This window comes from Spizellomyces punctatus, assembly GCF_000182565.1.
Source record: "Spizellomyces punctatus DAOM BR117 chromosome Unknown supercont1.12, whole genome shotgun sequence".
NCBI lineage: Eukaryota > Fungi > Chytridiomycota > Chytridiomycetes > Spizellomycetales > Spizellomycetaceae > Spizellomyces > Spizellomyces punctatus.
In genome coordinates this window covers 513980-528729 of record NW_015971548.1, presented here as the reverse complement: position 1 = coordinate 528729, position 14750 = coordinate 513980, and the positions used below count along the sequence as shown (strand labels likewise).

At 45.7% G+C, this 14750-nt stretch overlaps 9 protein-coding genes across 10 annotated transcripts; 5 read left to right on the top strand and 4 right to left on the bottom strand.

Annotated features, from left to right (window-relative positions):
• Positions 1-35: 35 nt before the first annotated feature.
• On the bottom strand, positions 36-1539 carry SPPG_06586 (the record flags this gene model as incomplete). 2 transcript variants are annotated; one of them, XM_016754787.1, is made up of 6 exons in its annotated part: positions 1483-1539; positions 1360-1424; positions 1237-1297; positions 441-1183; positions 274-385; positions 36-200 (listed from the first exon to the last, which is right to left on the bottom strand). In XM_016754787.1, the coding sequence occupies exons 1-6, from the start codon at positions 1521-1523 to the stop codon at positions 95-97; spliced, it is 1128 nt and encodes a 375-aa protein (XP_016606223.1). In that variant the 5' UTR covers positions 1524-1539. The 2 variants fall into 2 exon arrangements, with proteins under 2 accessions (XP_016606223.1, XP_016606222.1); XM_016754786.1 differs by lacking the exons at positions 1360-1424; positions 1483-1539 and having other exon boundaries at positions 95-200; positions 441-1260.
• Positions 1540-1696: 157 nt separating this feature from the next.
• Positions 1697-3215, bottom strand: SPPG_06585 (uncharacterized protein). Its single transcript, XM_016754785.1, has 5 exons — positions 2890-3215; positions 2667-2822; positions 2452-2608; positions 2210-2385; positions 1697-2145 (listed from the first exon to the last, which is right to left on the bottom strand). The coding sequence occupies exons 1-5, from the start codon at positions 3150-3152 to the stop codon at positions 1863-1865; spliced, it is 1035 nt and encodes a 344-aa protein (XP_016606221.1). The 5' UTR covers positions 3153-3215; the 3' UTR covers positions 1697-1862.
• Positions 3216-3558: 343 nt separating this feature from the next.
• Positions 3559-4697, top strand: SPPG_06584 (uncharacterized protein). The gene is made up of 3 exons (XM_016754784.1): positions 3559-3682; positions 3742-3766; positions 3824-4697. Exons 1-3 carry the CDS (start codon positions 3569-3571, stop codon positions 4582-4584), a joined length of 900 nt encoding a protein of 299 aa, XP_016606220.1. The 5' UTR covers positions 3559-3568; the 3' UTR covers positions 4585-4697.
• On the bottom strand, positions 4589-7152 carry SPPG_06583 (uncharacterized protein). Its single transcript, XM_016754783.1, has 5 exons — positions 6892-7152; positions 5635-6828; positions 5540-5573; positions 5213-5487; positions 4589-5155 (listed from the first exon to the last, which is right to left on the bottom strand). The coding sequence occupies exons 1-5, from the start codon at positions 7102-7104 to the stop codon at positions 4772-4774; spliced, it is 2100 nt and encodes a 699-aa protein (XP_016606219.1). The 5' UTR covers positions 7105-7152; the 3' UTR covers positions 4589-4771.
• Positions 7153-7517: 365 nt separating this feature from the next.
• On the top strand, positions 7518-9153 carry SPPG_06582 (uncharacterized protein). The gene is made up of 4 exons (XM_016754782.1): positions 7518-8075; positions 8157-8279; positions 8340-8679; positions 8927-9153. Exons 1-4 carry the CDS (start codon positions 7613-7615, stop codon positions 9027-9029), a joined length of 1029 nt encoding a protein of 342 aa, XP_016606218.1. The 5' UTR covers positions 7518-7612; the 3' UTR covers positions 9030-9153.
• Positions 9154-9291: 138 nt separating this feature from the next.
• On the top strand, positions 9292-10781 carry SPPG_06581 (uncharacterized protein). The gene is made up of 3 exons (XM_016754781.1): positions 9292-9781; positions 9850-10225; positions 10290-10781. Exons 2-3 carry the CDS (start codon positions 9982-9984, stop codon positions 10544-10546), a joined length of 501 nt encoding a protein of 166 aa, XP_016606217.1. The 5' UTR covers positions 9292-9781; positions 9850-9981; the 3' UTR covers positions 10547-10781.
• A 244-nt stretch (positions 10782-11025) lies between these two features.
• Positions 11026-12469, bottom strand: SPPG_06580 (uncharacterized protein). Its single transcript, XM_016754780.1, has 4 exons — positions 12183-12469; positions 12027-12122; positions 11845-11955; positions 11026-11787 (listed from the first exon to the last, which is right to left on the bottom strand). The coding sequence occupies exons 1-4, from the start codon at positions 12256-12258 to the stop codon at positions 11084-11086; spliced, it is 987 nt and encodes a 328-aa protein (XP_016606216.1). The 5' UTR covers positions 12259-12469; the 3' UTR covers positions 11026-11083.
• SPPG_06579 (ribosome recycling factor) lies at positions 12408-13543 on the top strand. Its single transcript, XM_016754779.1, has 3 exons — positions 12408-12802; positions 12871-13122; positions 13190-13543. Exons 1-3 carry the CDS (start codon positions 12419-12421, stop codon positions 13268-13270), a joined length of 717 nt encoding a protein of 238 aa, XP_016606215.1. The 5' UTR covers positions 12408-12418; the 3' UTR covers positions 13271-13543.
• A 449-nt stretch (positions 13544-13992) lies between these two features.
• SPPG_06578 (uncharacterized protein) lies at positions 13993-14720 on the top strand (the record flags this gene model as incomplete). The annotated part of the gene is made up of 1 exon (XM_016754778.1): positions 13993-14720. The coding sequence occupies one exon, from the start codon at positions 13993-13995 to the stop codon at positions 14527-14529; it is 537 nt and encodes a 178-aa protein (XP_016606214.1). The 3' UTR covers positions 14530-14720.
• Between the last annotated feature and the right edge of the window lie 30 nt (positions 14721-14750).

Sequence of the window (14750 nt, the reverse complement as noted above, 5' to 3'; positions counted from 1 at the left end):
GAAAACTGACAGTGTAAATCGACATCGGAGCAGGATGCCAATGACATTATGCAATGATCACATTATAATCCAAGTACAGGTTTTACATGTCTATCTAAAGAGTGTTTGTCATTTTATAATGTATCTCTGAACACCCCCGCAACCGCTCCGCTGCTTGTTCCGGAGTCAAATCCCTCTGTGGTTCCGCCATCATTTCAAACCTAATTGACACCGTATTGTTACCTCACCATTCTCCCCGTTTTTCAAAACTTGGTGACATTAGCTCTCACTCACCCAACCAGAAACTTTTTAATCGTAGCACTTCGCAGGAGGGGTGGATAAAAATGAAGATGGAGATGACAGTCATTTGCGTGGGGTTGACCATCACATGGTGCTCCATGAATACCTAAACAACTCTGATCAGTCATGTTTCGTCAATGTCCAGCAACGATAAACCTTACCCATGGAGTACGGGAACGAACTCTCAAAGACATTGTCGTATCGGCACGCCACCCTCCTCATCACATCCGCCAAATCCTTTTGCTGCACAGGATTCAAATCGACCAAAGACCCCAAATGGTGTTTACTAACCACCAATGTCTCAAAAGGCCAAACAGCCCAAAACGGAACTAGGCACACAAAAGAATCATTCTCACACACGATGCGTGCACCATCTCTCGTCTCCAGCGCAACATAATCGCAAAGCAGACATCTAGAGTGTTCTTCATAGTACTTTTTCATGGAAGAGAGCTCTCTAGATGGTTCTTGGGGTATGTCTCCTAAAGCCCACATTTGACCATGTGGGTGAGGGTTGGAGCATCCCATCATGGATCCCTTATTTTCAAATATCTGGATATAGTTGATGTACTCTTTGGCTGAAAGTTCAATGTACTCGCGCGTCCAGGTTTTGACGACGGCTAGGATCTCATCAATGTCCATTTCAGCCATGGTTAAATCGTGTCGGGGTGAGAAGCACACCACCCTGCATTGCCCGCGAACGATTTCGGCTTTTAAGAGGCTATGTGCAATACTTTGCATGTTTTCCGTGTTTGCGACGCTTTGCAAGTTGTCCGTACTAGTAGCAGGAATGCTCCACGAGTACACGGGTTGCGTTTCCTGAACCGCGGGAAAATCATTGGGAAAGACAAAAGTACTCGTATAGGAAGGGTTCATTTCTTTTCCTCCTGCCCGAGAATTTGAAGGACTAGTATCATGAGCACCGGCAGTACGGTCCCAATTCCGCTCAAGGGGCTGTACCATAAATAACAGGTCGGGTCATATGCGGGCTTCTGTCCCAATGAATCACCTCCCTGTTCGCCTGCATTCTACTTTTGAGGGCGTCTGTTCACGGTTTTTGTGCATGCTGCAAACGTTCCATACCGTGCCAGGGTCGCTTCGAGCGGTGTGGGGAGCACATTACCCAAGAGTCCGTTAAAGGATTCCACCTGATTTCAGAGCATGAGGTGGGGTTCTATTTACGCCGTCGGGGCAGATACTTCATACCGTCTATGTGAATAGTCTGCAAAATCAAAAGATTGCGACATGATGGAGATGGCGGTTGAGTTGCTTGCTAGTCTTGCCATTTAACCCATTTCAAGCTCAATGACAACACGTGACCTGAACAAGCCCTTGTTCGTTGCCCATCCAGCGCTCCTCTTAATGACATCAAAAGCCCAACCTTGTGAATTGGCAATTTTCAAAATACTCCTTGCAATGAGTTTTCTTTAGATTTCTATACGGTAGATGAAGTTTATTGCTTTATTGGAACCCTGTACCACGCTATTATTTTGATAATGACCAGAAACCTAAGATATACCTATCTTGTCCAAACTATTCTACATAAAATACGGTAATCTTCCACCAAATTAAATATATCTAACTATTCATAACGCCCGCTCGTGAATTAGAATAATCTCAGTAGCAAACTCTCCCCACCGGTTCCTCTCCTGCCAAGCAATTCGGTACCCCAACTGGTCAAACAATTTCAACATTTTCACCATAGGTATAGCCCAGTTTTTGTTCCATCCCTCAAAGAGTGTTGGCGCAATTTCGTGTGGACGGGGGACGCTGCCAGATGGCATGCCGGCGTGGAATTCAACGAGAATCTGCATTGGGCGGTGATCGACTGGTTCGTTTAGGAGGTCAATGAAGAAGGGCCATTCAAAGCTGTTTCATAAAGATAAATCGTGAGTATAGCGTCCCACAGTAGCAAAGGCATTACCACACGTACTTTTCTATATCCATCTTTAGTAAGGAGATGGTGTCCACACCCAACTCCTTGGAAACGGTTGACAAGCGCTTGTATTGCCGACCCTTATCATCCGTCTTGTCCTCACCCCCTACACACCACGAGTGAAAGGTTGTCGAAGGGTCGGCCCAGTTGCCCGTACAGTCAAGTGTATGGATCTAAAAGAAAAAAAAAAAAAGATCTCAGGTTTGGTTCATCTCAATAAGGAAAACGACGCGGCATACCTTGCACTCGGGAAACAAGCGATGCATATCCTGCTCAAAGTCAAACTGGTTGTTCGATCCCAAGGAATAGATGACGCATTTCTTTTGGGGGCCAAAGTCCAGTTTATCTGTACAGATCCATTTACCTGTATCCCCGGTTTTGGATGGCGCCCCAATACTGTCGGACCAAACCATTAATCACAATCCACCAAAAAGCTTAAGCACAACATGCATACCGAATGAAATCCATGGCGTTGCATTCGTACGTTGGTTGAAAGAGGTCAAATACAATCCATTTGGGAACGGAATCCCAGCCCCCCTGGCCAGCAAATCGCTGCAGCTCCTCTGCCGGAAGCTTTTCAATGACATCCACGACTTTCATAATGTGCTTGCTAATAAACAAAAGTTTTTACGTGAAGCTCACATTCGATCCTTTGTTTACTTGATCAAATCACCCACTGTTTGATATCTGCCAAACACCGTTGAACATTGTAAAAGGTTTCATGCCCTTCCGGCTTGGTCAAACACTTGACATAGGCATCCACTTGGTCGTTCCGTCCCAGTTTCAGCTCAGCCAATTGATTCTCAAGGGCTGTTATCTTGGTATCAGTAGGTTCACTTCGAATAAAGGGTACGGGAGTATCAGAGAACGAGAACAGCACAAAGAAACTGGTGCTGATGATAAAGACTGCTGCGATTATGAACCGAGCCGTGTTGGACATGATGATGATGAACAGATCGGGAAATTGTTGGAGAAAGCGCTCACCTGTGCTATGAGCCTACCGCCACACTTTCCCCTTGCCAGCGCAGCAGCCATATTTTCAATGTGAAATCTAAAATTGACCTTTTGGCTTATTATTAGCCGCAACTCAGATTGCAATTATTCCATTCTTAGTAATTGCTTACTTAATAAATAAGGGGTTGTGGCTTTACAATCAAGTTGACATGGCAACATTCGGATATTTACGCAATCTTGCCTCAGCTTGGTCATGTGCTTGTCAATCATGTGATTTTAGTATCTAGTGGCTTAGCCTCGCCAGCTGGCTCCAGCCTCGATTTATGGTTCGAGTGCTGCTTATGCTGTATCCTCACGTGGACAAGCATCAGCGAACAGGAAGCATCCAGTTGCGCTGCTGGAATGAAAACAATGATGCTATCGTACCTCATTATTGCAGGGCTATGTTTCTGGCTAAGTCGTGCATATCGTAGACGAAATACTGCGGTGACTTTTAAAGACCATACGGGCGAGCGGGTATGTCAATGTCTATTGTAAGCACCCCACGCGAATCATGTTATTCACTGAGCGTATAGGTTGTCATTTTCGGTGCCTCATCCGGTTGGTTAATTATCCAAATGTGGTAATGCTACATGGCCCCATTAACCTTTTAGATAGGTATCGGCGAACAACTGGCTCTACAATATGCTCGGCGGGGCGCACGTCTTGTCTTGGTCGCTCGGCGGGAAGCTCTTCTAGAATCCGTCACCTCGGGCTGCCTCTCTTTTCCAACATGCAAACAGGCCTCGTATATTGTGGGCGACATTACTCAAGAAGCAGATCTACTTGGAATTGTTGCCGCTACAAAAGACCAATTAGACGGATGCGATACAGTAGTCATCAATGCGGGGATACTATCTATCCTCCCATTTGAGCAAGTGTGTGAGAAGGATACGACAAGGATTATACAACCCTTATTTGAAACAAACACTCTGGCTCCAATCTACATTGCAAAACACTTTATGCCCCTTTTAAAGCAATCTCGAGGAAAGTTTATTGTTGTGTCTTCGCTGGCTGGATCCCTCCCGGCACCAACGAGATCACTCTACGCAGCAAGTAAGCACGCCGTAAATGGGTTTTTTAATTCGTTGAGAATAGAGGTTCAGCAGTATGGCGTATCAGTGTGTATTTGTTTACCCGCGAGTGTGGACACGGGGTTAAGAGAGAGTGCTGTGGATGCTACTGGTGGTGGTGGAAAGAAGGATGGTGAATCCAAATTGGACCCTGAGACGTGTGCTAGGGAGATTATCCGTGCGGGGGATCTGAGGAAAACCGAGGTTTATATCCCAAGCAAGTATTGGGTGGGCGTTGTTTTGAGAAACTTTGTGCCAGGGTTCGTGGACGGGATGGCCGCGAAAAAGTATGGGTTTGCTAGGTAGCTTTGCTAGATGTGACGAATACATATTCTTCATCTACTGCTACCATTGTTACCGCATAATTTCAAGTGTATATATAAAAAGACAATATCTACAAAAATAGTTTTGTTTCGCCGTACGTCATCAACGCAATATTTGCTAATCCCAACTCGGTAAAATCCCTCAACAAAGATATAAATCGGATACGCTGTCAAAGCAAAGTCCCAAACTTTTGTCCTCCCATCCCCATCGTGCCTGCACACTGGCCCGGCTCCTCCAAGACCTTTTGAGCCGTCTGCCCCATAGCCTTCCTTACTAGCATCTCCTTCACCGCCGCATCCTCTGTGCCCGATCGTCCTTCTCGAGCAAGCTCGCCCATAACCCGCATGGTAACCTCCCCACCAGCAATCTCTGTCATGACCCGTTCCAAAAGCTGCATGCCGGTTTTACTGGCGCTAAAGACCTGGGACTGGTGGTAAAGGATGGAAATACTACTCGTGGCGCGGTGTTTGAGGACGGACGCTACCGTTTCATCTGGGTTTGCGGTGCGCTGCATGAGAGCTAGTTGACGGGCTGCAATAAGGTTGAGGAGGCCCTGGAAATCCATTAGAGTACAGATCACGCCCGACAAATGTAAATGCATGGCACTCACCAGCTGACAGACGCAATACCCAAAAAAGGGCGTGTCTCTCCTCTTTTTCGCCTCAACCCTGGCGGCCATCTCTTCCAACAACCGACTGCCAACAGCAGCATGCTCAATGGCTTTTCCAAAGCTCGGACTGTTTTGCCAGGCTGCCAGGACTTCGTCCAGTCGCGCGGCTGTCATGAACCCGGCAGTGATGTGAGAGGGGGGCCTCTGGGTTCCTGCCATAGATTGGAGCGATCCTACAATCTGTGAGCCCATCGTCATCATATTGTAGTCAGGGCCTACGGGACAGTGTTAGAGATCGTGCAAAAGTCAGCAAGGGATGGTGCTTACCATGAAGCGTTGCCACCGTCGCGTGCCAAATCACCTTTAGAACACAAAAGTGAGAAGAACAGCACGACCATTTCAGGAACACGGTGTATTCATACCAGAGCAATACCCCATTCATAGGTCTCCCTCACCCATTGTTCCTCCCAGCACATGCCACCCCCGACAATGGGATCATTCGGATCCCTCACGCCACTATTTAAGACTTGCACCCATTGCGGTAATTTACCATACCACATATCCAGCTCCGCTTGATGCCTTTCCAATTCACGTAGTAATTGGGTATGCGTACCAGGACCTGGACAAAAGGGCAAAATATTATCATTATTGCATTGCTGCCGGAATCGGGTGACGCGATTGAATAGGGCGGTCAGGGCAGCAATGTATCCATTCGGACCAATAGAGGAGTGAGTCAAATCCGCCGAGAATAATTCACTGTAGAATTCATCCAATGTTTGTGTACGCGGGATGACGGGTGTGTCCGGTTTCAGTCCATATCGCGTGGCGTAAAAGAGCGAATCTGGGCAAGGAAGGAGAAGGGTCGATGCGTATTCTGCGTCCGATATCATTTGGGGACGTTTTGATGCGGCAGATCCAGATGCATCATAGTTGCGCATCCACCACCAACATCGGCGTGATTCTTCGGCAGTGATTTGCTGCAGTGACAAGCCGCCTATCAGATCTTCTTCGGCACCAATGCCGCCGTTCCCACCAGGCCCCATAGGAATAACAGGTATCTCTTTGTACAGTCCCAAAAATCTGCCCATGGCCACAGAGTTACCAAGCCACATGTACGCCTCCATCCACAAGGAATGCTCTACACCAAACAGCGTCAAATGCAACAGGGCTTTGAGAAGGTTCAAATCCGGTTTGCCGAGATTTTCCAACATCAACCGTTTGCCCCTTTCATAAAAGACTTGTCGGACAATATCCGAGTTGCCCTCATATTGTGGATGATATCGCGCGGCGCACGCCATCATAGAGTACAGCAGTACAGGACTCAACCCGAGTCGCGGGGGATTATGATGATAGGGTGGACGCATGGGAGTAGTATCCTGGTTGGGAGGCAATGACGCGGATTTATAAAAGGCATCTTCGTGGATGATTGCAATGGTTGGAGGCAGTTTTTCGAAATAGATGCAAAGAATTTCATTCAATACGTATGCGTCTGGAAGGGGGGGTAGATCATCAAAGGCGGAGAGAGGGCGCGGGAGGAACGCATTATCAAGAACATGCGCACAAAACTGATTAATAACCTGAAGAATATTGGACTGGGCAGCCAGTGTGGATGCATCCTGTTTGGCAAGATCATGTCAGGATCCAATCATGACAAGCACAAAAAGATTCACCCGACATACCAACTGGACTTTGTCATAAGCTTGTTCCAAAAGTGGGTCGATCATGTGCTGGCCTTCACAAAGAGTTGAGCCGTGGCTGACCATGGACGCGGGTGACATGAGTGTAGGATCAGACATTGAAAAGCCAAACATTTCTTCTGTCGTCAACGAGTGGGATTGCCGATCCGTGCTACTTGTCGACGGGTCCATGTAGTTGTGATCCTGGAAGCTCATCTTGAACAATGGACAACTAAAGAGTAATGATGAGCCAACAAAACGGACGGGACAGCACACACGGGGGAAGATGATCACATGAGTAAGCAAGGTCCCTGGGGTTGCGATGGATTGCGTAATCAGAGGCTTGATGCTGGCACGTGCCCGAATGCTCTCGTCAACACGAAAGATGTCCCAGCAAGCATTTGATGGATATGCCATTGGGGAATGGCATGAAATCAATAGCCAGGCAGCATCTTTGCCAGACGAAGGAGCTTTATATCAACGACAAAAATGTCAGTAAAACAGTCGGCATCCAAAAATCATCATCTATAATAAATTCTCCGATATCCACAAAAAAAAATAGGGGGGATTAAAGGGATATGGGCATTAAAACGGGGAGAAATTTACATAGGAGCGGAGTTTTGTCCATCCAGATCATTATATAATCCTCTTTTTGAAATTTCTGTCAAGTGTTTCTTATCAGAGGACGATTGCTTCTGCTCCCAGATTGCTTTTTTTTTAAACGATGCCTGTCAGTACTGGTCCGGGGCCTGCTCATCATGCCTCTGCGTCTCTACCAGGTCGAGTAGACCACCCGGAGGCAGCCATGACAGGCCCGTCCGTCGGTCCCCGTCCCGCAGCGCTCCCATCGGACGCTACGACCAAAGCCGCAGTGACCATCACAGCGCCCAGCGCCGTCCGTGAAAAAGGGATCGATGCAGCCGTCCCTCATCCAAGCGCACTGGTCAAACCATCCAAAAAAGATGTGCCCTCTGATCCGTTCAGTGAAAGCGTTTATAAATTGATCCCAGTTGAAGAACCAGTGCCTCCAAAGGCCGAGCGGTACAAGAGCAGGTTCTCAGGAATGGCTCACGAAGAGTTTAAAAAGGGAAAGAAGAGTGCTGCCAGTATGGGTCCCCTCAAAGTTCCTGTACCGGATCCAAAAGAGTTTTTGAAAAAAGGGGAGAGAGAGAATGGAGCTGGACGTGGTGAGTTTAAAAAAAATAGTTTTGCAAAAACTGTAGTAGCCGTTTAACGTCTTGCTTTTTTTCTTTCTTTGTATGCAACAGCTCCTCCTCAGCACCCTGATAGAACAGTTCGCAAAGCCGACTTACCCAAAGAGCCCGGACGCCTCCCGTCAACGTCCACAAAAGACTTTGTCCGGACGAACGCTCTAGACAATATCAACTCTGGTAAAGACTCCACGTTTTTTACGACTAAATCCTCTGTTTTTCTCATTCGTTGCATAACAGTGGCAAAAAAACCACCTAGCCCACCAGCTTCATACCTCACCAAAAAGACGTACGGCCAAGTCCCACCGTATCTCCGGCAAGATGACCCCGTCCCGCATCCATCGCAAACCCTCCATGCCCAATCCCACTCCAAATCGGATACACGGACTCGAAACCAAACGATTCTTGAGCAGCTTGCAAATGAGAGGCAACAACGTGCTCAACAAGAGGAGGGGTTGGTGAGGTTACCCGAAACAGAGCGATTGGAGATTTTGGATGGTTTACAAAAGAATTGGCAAAAGTTGAATTCCGATTATCAAAAGCTGAGTCTGACGGTGGATACTGTGCCAAAGATTGCTAGGTAGGTATATAACTACTCCCGTTCCCTTGTGTGTGTGTGTGTGTGTGTGCGTATGTGTGTGTGTGTGTGTGTGTATGTGATGTGATGTGTCTGTGTGTGTGTGTGTGGATTTTGGGTTGTCACTCTAGTTTGTGTGTTCTCTTGCGAGTCTGAAGAGTTGGTTCTTGTTTTGTTTTTGTTTTGGGTTTCCTGTAAATTGGAGTCTTACTTTTGCTAACACATGCTTCTTGTTGAAACATACATACAGAAAAGTCAACATGGAGCAGCAGCTGAAGGAACTCGAGGACAATATCCACAAGTTCTCGCACCCAAACATTTATGTTGGGTTCGGGTCCGTGTATGCTAGGTAGATCACAAGTATGTTTTTCTTTAAACAAATCTTGACAAACAAACAAGAGCGTTTATAAAGAGTATTTTATACTTGGAGAGTGGAGAGTAATTAAATTCCAAATAATAAAAAGATTTATGCATGTATTCTTTTTACTTATTTTTATCTGTTAAATAACCCAACTAGTTCGCTCCTCCCCAGATCTTGACTCTTTTCCCCCTAGTCACGTTTTATTGATTATTTCACACTTGAGAGTTTTAAGACGCGACTATTAACTCGGGATATTCTCCACCGTGCTTTCTACGACGGCGTTTTTAAAAAAAGTCTACTCATTCCCCCCCGCCTCTCCCCGTAAGAAAATGGATGCTATGACCCATCACAGCCATTCCCCTTGAGAATCACGGATCTCAAGTTTTGTTCCCAGACCAAGGACTCGCAGTATTTATGCCACCTTTTAAAGGACGCCAAACGTCCAGGTGAAAAGAACACAACTTCAAGATAATGTTCCTTTGAAGCGAGTTTTGTTCTATCCATGGAGTCAAGATACAAAAAAAGGGGAGGGAAGACCCACATCCGCTCCCATTTCGTTACTGGCACTTACAGTTAAAAAAGGGATACTCTTTGTTGGGCCCCGTCGTCTTTTGAATTACTCGCCGCCCCTCAAAAGTTACTTTAAACCTTTAACGGAGCTTTTTTGCTTTTTTTCTTTTTACGTCGACGGCTGTTGAGGGTCCCCTGCGTTCTTCAAGTGAAAGTTTATAGAACTTTATAAGGGTAATAAAGAGGTCAAGTAAACCAGGTTTTGGGAGTTTGCGCTAAACAAGTTTTCCATTAAAAAAAAGGGTATTTCGGAACCTTTCAGCAAAGAACCCCCCGCTCCTCCCCGTGCGCAGAGTGGTGAACAAAAGGTCCACTTCTAGTTATTTGAACTCGGCCTTCAACAAACATCCCCTCCCCCGCAAACCTTTTCAAAAATGTCTCAATCACCTACTAGCACCCGCTCACCTACACCTCCCGCCCAATCCCCCAAAATGCTCATCGCAAGTCTCCTTAACCCTATCAACAGTATCCATTTACCACCCATTGAACCCCTCCTTCATTCCAATCGGCGCAACTCACTTCCCGCTCGGTTGTCCGTGACGCAGAAAGTGGAGCGACGAAGGGCGTCTTCGTTGCCGAGACGGAGATATGTATGTGAAGTCGAAGGATGTGGAAAAAGTAAGTGAATAGAAAAATCATACACATTTTATACATATCGTTTATATTGACTGTTTTCATAAAGATTTTAGCACATCTGGACATTTATCCCGACACCGCCGCCTTCACACAGGATCCAAACCCCACGCATGCCCAATCCCGACCTGTTCATCACGGTTCTCGAGGCATGATAACATGTTACAGCATTACAGAGGCCATGTTCGGAAATTGGAAAAAGCCTCCACAAAGGCGTTGCCGAGGGGACGGAGGGCGAGTGCGCCGGATGTTGGAAAGGAAGAGAGTGTCAAGAGTTTTGTGATGCATCTTGAACGGTTGGTTTGAAAAGTTTGCAAGGGAACGCTTCATTGTACAGACAAAACACTTTTTGTTTTTCATTTGCATTTCATGCAAAAAGGGAACATTCCTTTTTTTTATATATAGTTTTTGGTTTGGTAGTTTTTCAAAGAAACGTCAACGTTTGGGAAAACCTTGTTTATATATCATTGTACATAGTCTGCAGTGCGCAACATGTGCGTCCTTTATTATTCTTTCAACATGTATTGTTGATTTGTTCGGATTGGATATGCGCTTTTCAAGTTTGATTGTTAGAATGACCCATCACTGGATAGTCCCCACAAAGCGACATTGGCCCGTCTTGTCCAAGGAGTTTCTCAACATTTTCACAACCACCTTTCATACACTGATTTCCAGTCCAGCTCGCAACGTTTCAACCCATCGCTGTGGCATATCCCTCGTAACAAAACCGTCAATTCAAACCCCCAAAAGCCCAATTCAAAATAAAACATCGAGGCACCGGATTAGAGGAGGAGAAAATCAATCTCTTAATACAATAAATATTGTATTCTTCCACATCTCATTCTATACACCGATTCCCAACCCAACTCGCAACGTTTCAACCCACCGCTGCATATCCACTCCCATCACCGTCACCTTGACTCGCACCCCCACAATCTCCCTCGTAACAGGCGTCAATTCATACCTCCCAAAAGCCCAATTCAAAATAAATAATCCATCCGGATCAGAGAGGAGGATCAACCCCTTGATACGATAAATTACATCAGAAGGAATAGAACCCAACAGTTTATCCAGCTCCACTCGATTCAGTGTATAATCAAAAGTGGATGATTCAAGGCAGACGACATCGACTTCATTGTCCATGTGATGGGGATCAACCAGTCCCGCCCAGGTTTTGGTATCAGCTTCCTTTGTATCAAGTCCAAATAAACTCGTATCAATTCCAAATACCAAATCCGGGTTCACGGAGCCGTTCAGGGCGGGTACTTTGGGTGTATCCGTATTCAAATCGTTCACGCGGTCAAGGACGTCTTCCAATTGTCGCTCTGATGCTAATTCGTATTTATTTAACAGGAGAAGGTCTGTGTATTGGGCTTGGAGTTTTGCCGTGTAGGATGTGTCTTCGTAGCCTTTGAAATTTAGGCAGTCTATTACGGTTATGATCGCGTCGAGGGAGAAGGAGGGGAGGGAACGGATTTGCCAGGCGATTGGGGCGGGGAAGGCTGAGCCGGAGGTTTCTATGATGATACGGGAGGGGGACATTGTATCTAGAATCATGTGAGTATACCTTGTCTGGGTGCTGACAGTGGTGTGTGTGTTGGTACCTCGGATTTCTTCAAGTGCATTCTTCATTTGTCCAACAAGGACACAACACATGCATCCATTCAGCATCTCAGTAACCTTGACATTAGATTCCCTTGCCAATTCACTATCAACTAGAATAGATGCGTAAACGGATAATGCAAAAACATGGAAACCCACGCCAACAAAGTATACACACACATACCTTTGACGTCTCCAAATTCGTTTTTGAGCAATACGACATTGTATCCCTTGGGTAGACGTTGGATGAGTGAGAGGATGAGGGTTGTTTTGCCGGCACCTAATGTACATGAGAATAATCAGAAATGAATGGCAACAATGGCATGTTTGGAAAGGTTACCTAGAAACCCTGTAAAGACAGTAATGGGGATACGGGGTGTCGTTTGCGCCTTGTTGTCGTCATCCACAATGTCCATTGTCTTGGTTGCTCAAAACTGTTCTTTAATTCTCGGAGAGGTAACTTTACACACTAGATAGTAACACGCATCGGATCGGATGAAAAGCCACAAAAGCCACATAGTCACTCATCAAAACAGACTGTTCCAAAAACCTAGTCATTTTCCAATCCCCACAATCATGTTCTGTTCAAGGCGTACCCTCCTCCATGCCATCCGCCTTGCACCACCCTTGTACCGCATCCTCCCACCACGCCCACCAATAAGCCCCCACATCCAAACAAGAACCTACGCCAAAAAAAAGGGGAAACCCACCACCAAAGAACCCATATTGACACCGACTCCCGATATTGCATTCAATATTGAAAAGTATGCTTCTGATATGCACCGAGGCGTCACGCGGTTTAGAGAAGATGTCGGGTCGATCCGTCTCGGGAGGGCTGTACCTAGTTTATTGGATTCGGTTGTCGTGGCGCATAAATCGAGTCGTGTGGCCTTATCTGCTATTGCCCAAGTGAATGTCAAGGATGCGAATACATTGATGGTGATTGTCAATGACGAGGAGGTAAAACGCTGTAGTGCACTTTTTTCAATCAAGGGTTTCATTCTGGCTGATATTCTATAAAATATTAGCTCGTCCCTATCGTCGATAAAGCAATCCGAAATGCCGATCTCGGACTCAACCCCCAAAAACACGACGCAACCGTCCTCCGTATCCCCATCCCAAAACTAACACAAGCCTACAAAGATACACTATTAAAACAAGCTGCACAATTAGCGGAAAAGACGCGGAATCATGTACGGACTGTTCGTGCGGATGCGAGAGCGGAATTGAAGAAATTGAAAAGTGTTCCGTCGGATACGGTGCGGGGATTGGAGAAACAGGTTTGTGTGTGCTTTTTTTGGGTTTTGTGGGGTGTATGTGCTTTGTTAATGTTGTGGGGTTTCGTAGATTCAAGTTGTTACTGACAAGTGTATGGGTCAAGTTGATGAGGCGTTGAGCGCCAAGCAGAAAGAGATTGAGCGGGCGTAAAAAACAATTAAACACCATGAGCATACCATTGATTATTTAACAAAGAGCATACAGTGACACTTTTTTACTTGTGTAATGGCTGTTTCTTCTGTCCTGTTATTCTTTCCCCTTTTTTTGGACTGTGCTGGGATCACGACGACTTGGCCCGTATTATAAGGATGATACGATAGCCAGCCATGCAAAAGTATAACCAATGACTATAGTTTACCATTCATGTATGATAAGAGAAACAGTCGTACCTCTAATGTATGCCATAATCAAGTAAAAACAATAATATAAATGTAATTTCATATACTGCCACTCAATCACTTTTATTCAAATAACTGTTTTTTGATGAGCAGCGGTACCCAAAAGCTTTGATATAATCTTGTCCACAATCATACATTTCCTAAAGACAGAAGGTCACTATACTTGGCATTTACGAGCCGCCTACAGTGCGCGATCTAAACAAAAAATACGTATTGGATGTATATGCTTTTACCACAGTTGATTGAATACAAACACATCAAATGCCTCTGGATGAATATATCCAAAATACCATTCTGCTCAATGAGATTATATTACCCATTTTTTTAAAAAACATTCATGCTCATCTAGTCAGATCCCACAGCAAGCCACCCCCCACTCATTAATCATGCACATCACGTGATATCAAAGGAAAACGCCTGCCGATGAGGTTAGGAATCCCATTTGACGAAAGCAAACCAATGCATCTAACAAGAATGGTTTCCTCACGCATGGTATCCACCATATCCCAACGATCTTTTAAAGAGTTTGCAGAGTTGTTATGTCACGTACCTCCCTCCTCACGTTCCGCCATCCCAATCACACCCATCCCACCAAGCACGTCAACACATGATGATATCCACGCAACGCATTACATTCCCCAAAAATACCAGTCCCATTTCCGACGCACCCCACAACAATCACAACAACAACAACAACTCGAATCAACCATCTCATCACCATCCAACCCCGACAACCGCAACACCACCAATAAACAAACAAAACACCACGGCAGACTCATTAAACGCATTCGACACATGTTGAATGATTTGGATCTCCCTGTACGGGATATCGTTATTACGAATCGAGTGAATGTGTATGGTCCTTATGAGGGTGTAGATAAAGAATTATTGAGTCATGTTGCAAAGAGTGTTGGAAAGAGGGTTGGAAAACGGGTGGAATTTAAGAGGGATTGGGGGGAGCATGTCAAGAGGGTTTGGGATATTGTTGAGCGGGAGGTGGGGGCATGTTGAGAGGTCCTGTGGGATATCGTTATTAGTAGTCGAGTGAGCGTGTGTGGTTCATGTGAGGGTGTAGATACAGATGGACTGAGCATCATGGGGTATTGACTGTAAATGTTATATTTAAATGATTTTTGTGGCGAGTGCAATAAAGCAAAGGGCAGCTAGCAACAATAGTAACCTATGAAAGAGTATTTCGGATAGCGGGTTGGATGGAGGGCCGACCATTGTCC